General features: G+C 38.3%; 1 protein-coding gene across 7 annotated transcripts in view; it reads left to right on the forward strand.

Moving 5' to 3' along the window:
• The window catches only part of PREPL (prolyl endopeptidase like), a 35,202-nt gene that overhangs the window by 3,991 nt on the left and 19,144 nt on the right, over window positions 1-12,067 (forward strand). For 6 of the 7 annotated variants that reach the window (XR_004971845.1, XM_036334690.1, XM_036334694.1 and 3 more), the window contains 4 exons: window positions 7,919-8,041; window positions 9,093-9,159; window positions 9,895-10,101; window positions 11,364-11,499. Coding sequence is in view for 6 of the 7 variants with exons in the window: in XM_036334690.1 (XP_036190583.1) it covers window positions 7,919-8,041; window positions 9,093-9,159; window positions 9,895-10,101; window positions 11,364-11,499 (533 nt within the window). In the remaining variant the exon portion in view is untranslated. The remainder of the gene's footprint in view (window positions 1-7,918; window positions 8,042-9,092; window positions 9,160-9,894; window positions 10,102-11,363; window positions 11,500-12,067) is intronic. The other variant, XM_036334691.1, reaches the window with a different exon arrangement.

Here is a 12,067-nt window from a genome sequence, read left to right on the forward strand (position 1 = left end):
CTCTTTTGTAGATACCTATCACCTAGAAACTTTATCCTGATATGGTGACTCCAAGTTAAGAGACTCTTTTAATAATTCTTTTGCCTAATAAAGTAGTCCTGCTTTCATATGTCAACCATTCCCTCTTAGAGAAATGATAAGATCTAAAAGTTGGGATCTCTGTCCTTAATGGTCACTGGGACCTGGAGAAGCTGTGAAGAGGCCTATAGACAAGAATGTACATTTCCTTTCAACCAGCATTTACTCAGTTCAACTTTGTCCACTCTCATGGGTGCAATAAAATAGAAAAAGTCATTAGTTCCTATGGACAAAACATTTGCTTAAAGTACAGACCTATTTATATAAGGCAACGTTTTCCTTCTACCTCACAAACCTATCCTCACGCTCCTTTTCTAACTTTTCTTTCATATGACCTCTAAATTTTGGAGTTTCTTGGAGCTTAGCCCTGGCCCCTTTTTCTCTCTTCTTAAGTAATTTCACCTACAGTGGCTTTAAATACCGTAGCAGTTCTCTTCATTCCAACTCCCCTTCGAGCTGCACATCGCGGACCTCTCACTGACTTTTCAACTACCCACAGTTGAACCTCAACTCTCCCAACCCCAACTCGCCTCTTCATCTCATTACTCTATGCTCAGTTATTAACTGGGACACAGGGAAACATTGTTTACCCCTCCTGTCCCTTTACCGTGCCATCACATCCATTAACAGTGCATCCTAAACTAGCTTCATGATTTTTACCACATAGGCTATTATTTAATTATTTTAGTTTAATAGACCTGTCTTATCCCAAGGAATAATATTCAGTAAATCATCGGTCTGATGTGTTAGTTATATTCTTTCTAATAAATTTTTCATATCCAAATTATGTATACCATCATGTCTGAGATGTTTTCAGAAACACTGCATTAACTTCCAAAATACATATTGAATCTGTTCATGTTTCTCCATCTCTGTCATCATCACTCAGTCATCTTTAACCTGGACCACTGGTAAAGGCTCCTAACCAGATGTTTTGCTTGTCTTCTTCTTCCCTTTTCTTTTCCTTATTTATTTCTCTCTCTCTCTCTCTCTCTCTCTCTCTCTCTCTCTCTCTCTCTCTCTCTCTCTCTCTCTGTGTGTGTGTGTGTGTGTGTGTGTGTGGTTGACATCCCCTGTTCTCTTCCTTTTGCCCTGCTCCACCCAGCCCCACCCCACCCCAGGCCTTCACCACGTTATTGTCTGTGTCCATGGCCTATGCATATACGTTCTTTGATTAATGTCTTTCCCTTATTCTTTTGCTTGTGGATATCCAGTTATCCCAGCACCATCTATTGAGAAGATCTTTTCCCGTGGAACTGTCTTAGCACCCTTGTTGAAAATCTATTAACCATAAATCCAATATAAATCTGGGAGGCCTCACCCTAACCGGTTTGGCTCAGTGGATAGAGCATCGGCCTGCAGACTGAAAGGTCCCAGGTTCAATTCCGGTCAAGTGCATGTACCTTGGTTGCGGGCACATCCCCAGTAGAGGGTGTGCAGGAGGCAGCTGATCAATGTTTCTCTCTCATCGATGTTTCTAACTCTCTATTCCTCTCCCTTCCTCTCTGTAAAAAATCAATAAAATATATTTTTTAAAAAAATCTGGGAGGCCTCAGCATATAAATAGCATTTAAGGTCATGAGGCTAGATGAGATCACCAAGGGAATTAGTGCAAACTGTAGCCCAGGGAGTGCCAATGTTAAGCCAGAGAGTTGAGTAGGAACCAGCTACAGAGACAAATAGGGCAGTGAAATAGGAGCAAAACAATGAGAATGAGGTGTCCTGGGAGCCAAGTGAAGAAAAGTGTTAAGAAAGGAAGTGTTCAGCTGTGCCACGATACTGATAACTCAAATAGTGTAAATACCTAGAATTAACACGTGTCCTTTCTTTGCAGTACTGGGACTGCAGTGGGTCATCATTGATTTTGACAAGACAAAGCAATAGAATGAGAAGGGCAGAAATCTTATTGGACTCCAGAGAAGGGGGAAGAGAGGTGTTGGGGCAGGGAGCAAAGGAAACAATTACTTTCATTTTAACAGTCACTTTTGAATAACAAAATAAACAGCAAATATAACTAGATATTTTAAATGAATATAATGAAGATTCTTGGAAAGTATTTCACAGATACTAAATAAGCTGTGTACTGCCCCACCGGTGTGGCTCAGTTGGTTGGGCCATTATCCCCTACACAAGGGGTTGCGAGTTCCATTTCAGGTCAGGGCACATGTCCTGGTTCAGGGTTCGATCCCCAGCTGGAGCATGTGCAGGAGGCAACTGATTGATGTTTCTCTCTCTTCCTTCCTCTCTGTAAAAACAGTAAAATAAAAATGTGTACTAATGTGAATATACTGTGGGTATGTTAATCACAGCTTTGCTATGGTCCTGTTTCAAACAACAGGGAGACCATTTATCAAGTCAGGGGAGTTCCTCCCTATTCCTAACTTAAGGTTTTATTATTTTTTAAGATGTGCGGTTTTTTCCCCCTGTTTTAATTGAAATTGCTCTAAGATTTATCTCCTTTATCTGTGTTAGATTACATTGATACATTTTTCTAATTTTGAATTATCCTTTTACTCTTAAGATAAATCCTTGGTCACTCACGGTTTCATTACTGTTATTGTTTTTGTTTTGTGCTATTTATTTATTTAAAAATATTTTTTATTGATTTCAGAGAGGAAGGCAGCGGGAAAGATAGAAACATCAATGATGAGAGAGAATCATTGATTGGCTGCCTCCTGCATGTCCCCTACAGGGGATTGAGCTGCAACCCACGCATGTGCTCTTGACCAGAATCGAACCCGTGACCTTTCAGTCCGCAGACCGACACTCTATCCACTGAGCCAAACTAGCTTGGGCATGTTTTGTGCTTTTTAAAAATACATTGATTTATTTTCTATTTTTAAATCTATATTTTATAAGAATGATTTTTGTCATATATTTTGATTGTCCAGTTTTAGTTTCAAGGTTATATTAACCTGATAAAATTAGTTGAATAGTTTTAAGTAGTAGGCATTTTTTTCTTAAATAGTAGTTGACATATGAAAAGATTATCTGTTCCTTGAAGATTCAAGAAAGCTACCTTTGAAAGTAGGTATTTTATCTATGTTTTCAAATGTAGTGGCATAAAGAACTTTGTGATTTTTAAAATCTATTATATCTCTAATTATACGATGTTTTTCATTCCTAATATTTGTTGTCTTTTTTATGTCACCGTTGCTATACATGTCTTTTTTAATACATTTTTCAAAAAACCAATTTTATATTTTGTTGATCCTCTCTTTCATCAATTTCATTAAATAAATTAATTTTATTTCTTTTCTTCTACTCTTTTTCCTTCTTAAATTGAAATGCTTTGTATCTGCACATACATGTCATATTGTCCCACTATTAATGATGCTATCTATGCTAGATCATTTTGGTTAGGGAGATAAATCCTTGTTCTCTCCATTGTTAAAGGAGCAATATTCCCTTTGCAATACTAAGTAATCAGTAGGGTAATACTTTGGTACTGTGCAAATATTGTATTACGCAACATAATTTCACCTAATGAGTTTAACAACCACTAATGATCTTTACCCTAATCAGTTCTTTCACTGGGGTTTGTTAATGATTTTCTAATTCTATTATTCTTTCTACATTTATTAGCTTGTATGATTTCGTAAAGAAGAGCTTCCTTTTTTGTTGTACCCTCTTTTTATTTTAGTTTAGTGGGGAGGTTTTTTTGCTTGTTTTCAAGTTATTGTAAATTTTTTCAGTGTATTATAATCAATTATAGTCATTATTCTTTTTGATGCTCAAATTGTCATTGTGGCTAGTGGGAACCCCTTCAGACTGGCCCTTGTCTCCTTCTGACAAGTCTCCATTAATCTTTGAGCATTTCCTTGCTCTCTGGCAGATGTCCTAAGCCTACTTTTTACTCTTCCCTGCCCCAGACTTGGAATTGGCCATTTGTTAATGGCACCATCCTAACTAAAAGCGGTCTAGTATCCTTCTACAGTGCCATTTTTCTGTCTTTAGAGTTAACCATTTTTGCCATAATGAAGTTTACACATTCCATTCTCCTGTATGTTTGCATTGCTAAAATGGTTTTGTGGTGGGCACCTGAGAAATGGGGAGCAGTGCTTCTTTTTCCACTAATGGAGTGATAATATATATGCAACCTTCTAAAATTTAGTTAAGCTATCCTTACCTCAGCTCCATTAGGTAGTATATACCCTCGAAACCAGTGGACTACTCATGTATTAAGATACTTGGCTAGCCCAGCCAGGTGTGGCTCAGCGGTTGAGTGTTGACCCAGGAACCAAGAGGCACTGGTCAGGACACATATGCCCGATTTTCAGGCTGGATCATCAATGATTCTCTCTCATCATTGATGTTTCTCTCTCTCTCTCTCCTTCTCCCTTCCTCTCTGAAATCAATTAAAAGATATGTTTTTTTTATTTTAAAAAGATACTTGGCTAAATTGTATAGGTTTTGCTGCATACCCTAATGATAATGCTAGCTGACACTGAAATGAATGCAAGCTTAAAAAACATAGTGGGTATTATTGGGATAGAATTAAAAACAAAACAAATTGGTGTACTTTATGAATATTAGATAAAATCTGTTTCCCTGAGTGTAATTATTTTTAGGAATTATTTACAAGGCTTTTGAAAGCTACTTCCCCTTTGTTAAGGCAGTTAAAAATCCTGTTGCTTTCAGGGTTATTTTGATTGAGATAAGCTCAGTTTATTTGGACTTTTGACATAGAAAAAAGTTAAGAATGTAAAGTAAGTTTCACTAAGAGGGCAGGTATTGGGCCAAACTCTGTTGCCTTTAGCCCTGTGTTGGCTGTGCCTCTCCAGCCCAGCTCCCTGACCTAAAGTGTGCGAGGAGCTGCCAGGTGGTAGAAACAGGTGCTCTTCGTAGCTATGCTGACGACTTTAAAAGTTCTAACAGGAATTATGGATCAGATAAGCATGTATCTGTAATGAAAAGGCAGATCTTCGTGCTAAGTTATAGTTTCAGGAGAGATGTCTAGTGATCTTCTGATTTGCGTTTCAGGTGATAGTAGGACATTATCGATACATGTATTTTGCCTCACAACTCTAAAAGATCGACTCTAGATTTTGTAAAAATGCAAAAAATATAAATGAAAAATAAACAGTGAAAAAAAGCCTCCAGCTTTTGGACTTCACATAATTACTCAAGGATAATAATTATAAGATTGAAATAGAGACTGAATGATTTAGACTACCACAATAACCATTGTTGCTAATTTGAATCTAATCCCAATCAAAAGCATCTCAAAAATTCTAAAGAAAAAACTTTGTGAAAATGATTGTTTTTCCATTTAATGTTTTCTATTTTAGTTGCGTGTTTAATTTTAGATTGTAAATGCTTTATGATATAAACTATATTTATAGCCTACATTTTCTAAAGTGTTGGTAAAGTACCATGGACACACTTGTGCAATAAATATTTACCAGCTGTTGGAGGTCCTTACCAAAGGCTTAATACCCCTCTGGCACAAGTCACTGTACAGTTGTCATCTTTGGCAGGAAGTTGACATTAAAAATCTTAGCTAGAATTCTTTTGCTATGAGTGTTAAATTATTGAACTCTTTTCTAACAACTGAGGTTTTACCTTATATAAATTTTAATACTTTATATGGTATTTGTGTGCTAATCAGAGGTCAACTAAAGCTCATAGCTTATTAGATACTCCCAGTAAAATAGAGTGCTTATTTAGCTTTCATTGGTATCTCTATTCACGTTCATTAATTTTCCATTACTTTCTCTTGTTCTTCCTTTATACGGTGAATATATTATTTTTTACTTAAACTCAAAGAAAAGCTCTGTTTTATAAAGGATTAATTCATTTTTTGATCTGATGAACAGTTCTATTTGGGGGACTTCTTATCCCCATGAGAGAAGAAAATGATGGCTAACGAAGATACAATGTAGGACAAATTTTTTACCGTAATTCTTGCTGTGAATAAAGAGTGAACATTTATTAATAAAAATGATGTCTTCCTCTCCCATCAATATATCACTCCTTTTGGGAGGTATTTTATTTTATTTTTTAATTGATTTCAGAGGAAGGGAGAGTAGAAAGAAAAACATCAATGATGAGAGACAATAATTGATTGGCTGCCTCCTGCACAACCCCCACTGGGGATCAAGTCAGCAACCCAGGCATGTGCCCTGACCGGGAATCGAACTGTGACCTCCTGGTTCATGGGCCGATGCTCAACCACTGAACCACCCTGGCTGGGCAGGAGGTATTATTTTATTACTGTACTAGAGGCCCAGTGCACAAAAATTTGTGCACTTGGGGGGGAGGGGGGTCCCTCAGCCCGGCCTGTGCCCTCTCGCAGTCTGGGACCCCTCGGGAGATAACGACCTGCTGGCTTAGGCCTGCTCCCAGGTGGCAGAGGGCAGGCCCAATCCCTAGGTGCAGCCCCTGGTCGGGCTCAGAGCAGGGCCGATTGGGGAGTTGGGGCGCCGGCCCGTCATGCACAGAGCACGGCAGATTGGGAGGTTGTGATGCCACCCTCAGTCACGCTCAGGGTAGGGCCAATTGGGGGGTTGGGGCACCGTCCCCTGTCACACTCAAGGCAGGGTCGATGGGGAGGTTGCGGCGCCACCCCCTGTCATGCACAGAGCAGGGCCAATCAGGGGGTTGGGGCGCTGCCCCTGTCACACACAGAGCAGGGCCCATCAGGGGGTTGAGGCACCGCCACTCTCACACTCAGGGCAGGGCCGATGGGGAGGTTATGGCTCTACCCCATCACACACAGAGCAGGGCCCGTGGGGGGTGGGGAGGGTTGGGGAGCTCCCCCCTATCAGGCACAGAGCAGGGCTGCTCAGGGGGTTGGGGCCCCGCCCCCTGTCACACACAGAGCCGCAGGGCGATCGGGGTTTGGGTGCTGCCCACTGTCACGCTGATCCCGGTGCTGGGAGGCATATTACCTTTTTACTATATAGGGTAGAGGCCTGGTGCATGGGTGGGGCCGGCTGGTTTGCCCTGAAGGGTGTCCTGGATCAGGGTGGGGGTCCCCACTGGGGTGCCTGGCCAGTCTGGGTGAGGGGCTGAGGGGTGTTTTCAGGCTGGGAGTGACTGAAGTTCCCAACCGCTCCTTTTTTTCTTTCTTTTTTTTTTTTAATCTGGGCCAGCTTTACCTTGAGTCTTGGCTCCAGCTCTTAGGCCTCCGCGGCTGAAAGTAGGTTTCTGGCCTTTGCTTACAATGTTGCGAATCTGCGGGCTGAAGTCCGGCGGTATTTGTTACAATGTTTCTTAAACTGCCTGCTCAGAGGCCTGCAGCCGCAGGCGGGGAACGTTGGTTTCCTCCAACGATCCTCCGTCACTGAGGCAAGCAAGCCTCATGTTAGTTTCAAGCTGCCTGGTTGCCGGCCGCCATCTTGGCTGACAGTTAATTTGCATATCTCGCTGATTAGCCAATGAAAAGGGTAGTGGTCGTACGCCAGTTACCATGTTTCTCTTTTATTAGTGTAGATAAAACTCAGTAGACTTTTTTTTGTACCTCCAAGTCCTGAATTAAATAGGTAAATGTTCATAGGATTTCCTGTACTGCTTAATTTTCTATAAACCTTTCCCATAGTATTGCTGAACATTCTCCAGTGCTTCTTAGTAATTCTGCATCTTAAGGTTTTATCCATTTAAATTAACAGTTTAGCTACAAGTATCCACTTCATTGTCTTTGTTTACATTTTTAAATTAAAAAGAGGAGATCATTTATTGAGCTTGAGAAACGACATTTAAGATCTGTGAAATGCATACTATTTCATAGGTAAAGACCTAATATTGCATGAAAAGGAATTAAGAAATATATTTTAAAAGCCAAGGTATTTTTCCCTAGTTTGAAATATTATGTTCATACCAATAAAACTTTTTCCAGGATATTCTGCCTATTAAACAAGAAAACGAAAAACCCCTTTCAGAAAACATGGATGCATTTGAAAAAGTGAGAACAAAATTAGAAACACAGCCACAAGAAGAATACGAAATCATCAATGCAGAGGTAGGATATTTATGAATTTTTTTAAACTCTGATATTACCAGTCAAGATGTAAGTGAACTAACTACCTTGTGATTTATAGGCATAATCCCACATAAGAAGTAGACTGTTTTTGGCCTTTAAAATATGCCTAAAAACTTAAAGAACAACAAATAAGTATAGTGTAATCCTTAATGTAAATTATAAATGTCAAAACTAAAGTGAATTTTCAAGCACATTTTGTTAATTCTAGTTTTGGGGAAAAAACAATTCTGTTTAAAAATTTTTAAAGTAATTCCGAACGTTAAGTTCAAATGAAACTGAGTCATATTTCTTTCTTATTAGAAAAGTATTTGATTGCCTATCTACACTTTTTTTAATGAAAAGAAATTCACTCTAAGTCGTGTTATACGGAAGTCAAATATTTGTTTGACTATTTTATGGTTACCACAATCAATTGCTTTCAATATATAGGTATTACCCATGAGCACTATTCATTCTCTCAGTTTCAGACTGTCTGTATCTGTCACCCACAGAGGATAAGATGCTTTGTGTAAAATCAGGACCATGAACAGTTGGTGGTGACAGCATATTTGAGAGGAAAGAATCTCAGAAAGTTATTGACTGGGTTTTCAGCCCAATCTGAGCCATAGTTTTCTCACCTACATCATTCGGGATTATCTTAAAGATGCCCCTTAATCTCTGTTAATGGCCCCCCACTGTAGAGATGTTAGATGTTCCCAAAATACAACTAAAGTGCTTTGTACAGTCATGAGAACCAACATAGATTGCATTATGTCTTCTCTTTGTTGCCTCTTTCATTTGTGTATAAGAAATTCCTTCAGTGATTGTGGACACATGAAAACCATTTCTTAACCACTGTGTTGTAAAAGGTGATCCATTTTATAGTTTTTATGTCTTCATCTATAAACTTCAACATGCTTTTATGAAAGATCCCATTTCTTCATCTTGACTAGTTAGAACATTAAGCAGTTAATTAAATTCAATCATGCTTAAATCGTTAAATTATTTATTATGTATTATTATTAAATAAACTATTTCTTTTTATCGTCAGGTTAAACATGGAGGTTTTGTTTACTACCAAGAAGGTTGCTGCTTGGTGCGTTCAAAAGATGAAGAAGGTATACCACAGTTTTTCCTTTTAGCATACTCTGATTTTTCAGATTTCACATTTTTCATAGGAAATTTGATATTCTCAAAGGCATAGAAAATTTTTTTAGATTTCTGAATTTTTATTAAATGGCTAGTTTTTAATATCTGGGTTTGTTTAAGATATAGTTTACAGCCACACTCAAAGCTTTGATAGGAAGAATGGAGATAGGAACCAGCATTTTTTGAGCATCTGCTGAATCCCAGGTACTGTACTAGGTACGATTAGTCAATGTCATTTACATTGTCTTTCTAGGTTCTATATGGTCTCTAAACACTAGGCTATAATGGTATTGAATAATATCACATAAGTTGATGCATGGTATGATATGGACTAGCATAGGATAATATTAAATAACTAATGCCAGTTTCTGTGCAAAACAAGCTGCCATTAATGCTGCAGGAAGCCAGAATATAGCTTCTTACAGAAGAGGAATGCTGATTTAATTTTTTTATTTTCAATCTCCTCACCTGAGGATATTTTTATTGATTTGACAGAGAGAAAGGGAGAGAGAGAGAGAGAAATGGTTGCCTCCTGCATTTGCCCTGACTGGGAATCAAACCCACAACCATTTTTGGGACACAGGACGATGCTCAACCAGCTGAGCCACCCAGCCAGGCAGAGGAATGCTAATTTGACATTGACAGTTTAAAATATTTTTAAGTACATCTGTGGCATTATCTCTTTCATCCTTTTCTTTATGCAGCAGACAGTGATAATTATGAGGTTTTGTTCAATTTGGAGGAACTTAAATTAGACCAGCCCTTCATTGACTGTATCAGAGTGGCTCCTGATGAAAAATATGTAGCTGCCAAGATAAGAACGGAAGATTCGGAAGCATCTACCTGTATAGTTGTGAAGCTCAGTGACCAGCCTGTCATGGAAGCTTCTTTCCCCAATGTGTCCAGTTTTGGTAAGCCACCAACCACAACAGTCTTCTATTTGACAAAGCAACCGTAGAGAATTGTTCACACTTTTGAAACATTTTATTTGCCCAGGAGAGTAAATGAGAAACTGAGTGCCTGATTTGTTTACCCCTGTGGTCTCCACATCTGACTATGTGCCTCTTATTCAAGGGACTGCCCCTTCTTTAATTACATATTTGATAGCAAATTACCCAAGGTCACTACCAAGAGAAACTTCAGAACATGTCGTCGAACTAACTTATTCATCAGTAGAAGTTGTGATATTTTTACTAATACAGCCAACTTTAAATGTTATCATTGATCATTGAGTAATACATGTCTATACCTTATCCTCCTTTTTCATTTTCCGTCATAAATTTCCGCATTGTTTCATAACTACATGCTTTTGCAATGAATTGATCCTAATACTTAAATTTGGTACATTATCTCTTAAAATCAGGGTGCATATTATACAATGCTGCCTTACAGTAACTGTCAGCCAGGTGGCAGTCATGATGTCATTTTGTGAAAACTTCCACTGACAGCTTCTGGTAAGGTCAAGAAAATCCCAGCTTTAAAGTATATCTGGTAGTCTGAGATATCATGTGGCTTGAAAGCAGACAGAAAACATTTAGGCATGAGAGAAAATGATCTAATATTTCCTCATACTTAAAGTTAGAGGTTTTAGATTTAAACATAATTTATCTCCTGAAAACAAATAATGACTTTACCAAAGTCTTCCCTAAATATTGAACATTCCTCTCCTATTTAGAAACTTTAGTGTCCTGAGACTGATAACAACTTGAAAACTTAGAATTGATGTAGTATAATATTTTATCCTCTGGAAAGCTCTTAGGTTTATATAACACAGATTATATACAGTTGAACCTATGTTAGATTTAGATTTCCAGGGATAAACTTACACATCTCTTTTCTTTGGCACTCAAACTTAGAATGCACTGTGCCTTTTTTTAAAAAAAATTTATTTTATTTTTTAATATTTTTATTGTTTTCAGAGAGGAAGGAAGAGGGAGAGAGAGATAGAAACATCAGTGATGAGAGAGAATCATTGATTGGCTGCCTCCTACAAGCCCCCCACTGGGGATCGAGCCCACAACCCGGGGATGTGCCCTTGACCGGAATCGAACTTAGGACCCTTCAGTCCGCAGGCCGACGCTCTGTCCACAGAACAAAACTGGCTAGGTCTGTGCCTTTTTTATAAAACTGTAAGTAGTTGGCTATGTATAATTCTTTAATATTTTTTCCCCAGAATGGGTAAAGGATGAAGAAGATGAGGATGTTTTATTCTATACCTTCCAGAGGAACCTTCGCTGTCATGATGTGTATCGAGCCACTTTTGGTGAAAACAAACGTAATGAACGTTTTTACACAGAAAAAGACCCAAGGTACTAGAACTAGAATAATGCAATTAAAGCTTTTTCTCCAACGTATTTCTCCAGTTATCTAAAGTGCTGCTCTTGGTTGACTTAAAATGTTGATTTTGGCTGGAAACAAATATAATATTGTAATCATTCTTTTTTGTAAGTTGTTTAGATTCAAAACTGGAGTTTAGGCATATTCAAACTCCAAAGTAAACACAAATACATCATTAGACTGCAAATGATGAGTTACTCACATTCTCTCTGGACTGTGACGCATCAGAGGAGTTGTTGACTGAACATTTAATAGGGTTGTCATATAACAATTATAAATCTCTTGTAAGTCAGATACCATGGTATCAGTTGCACAGAATTCACTACGCATTTCATAGAGATTATCTGAATTTTAAATTGCTTTGCTTTGAGCCATGATGGCCATTGGTCCTTATATTTTACCTTTCCCAGTACTTTGGTAATTCCTTCCTAAAGCTACTTGTCTTTATTTCCTTGTAATCTCCAGGACTCATGCCTTATATTACCACTTAAGCTTGGAAGGAAATGATAGTAAATGTATCTGGCAAAATTCCTTGTAATT

The sequence above is a fragment of the Myotis myotis genome, unplaced genomic scaffold (genome assembly GCF_014108235.1).
Source record: "Myotis myotis isolate mMyoMyo1 unplaced genomic scaffold, mMyoMyo1.p scaffold_m19_p_14, whole genome shotgun sequence".
NCBI lineage: Eukaryota > Metazoa > Chordata > Mammalia > Chiroptera > Vespertilionidae > Myotis > Myotis myotis.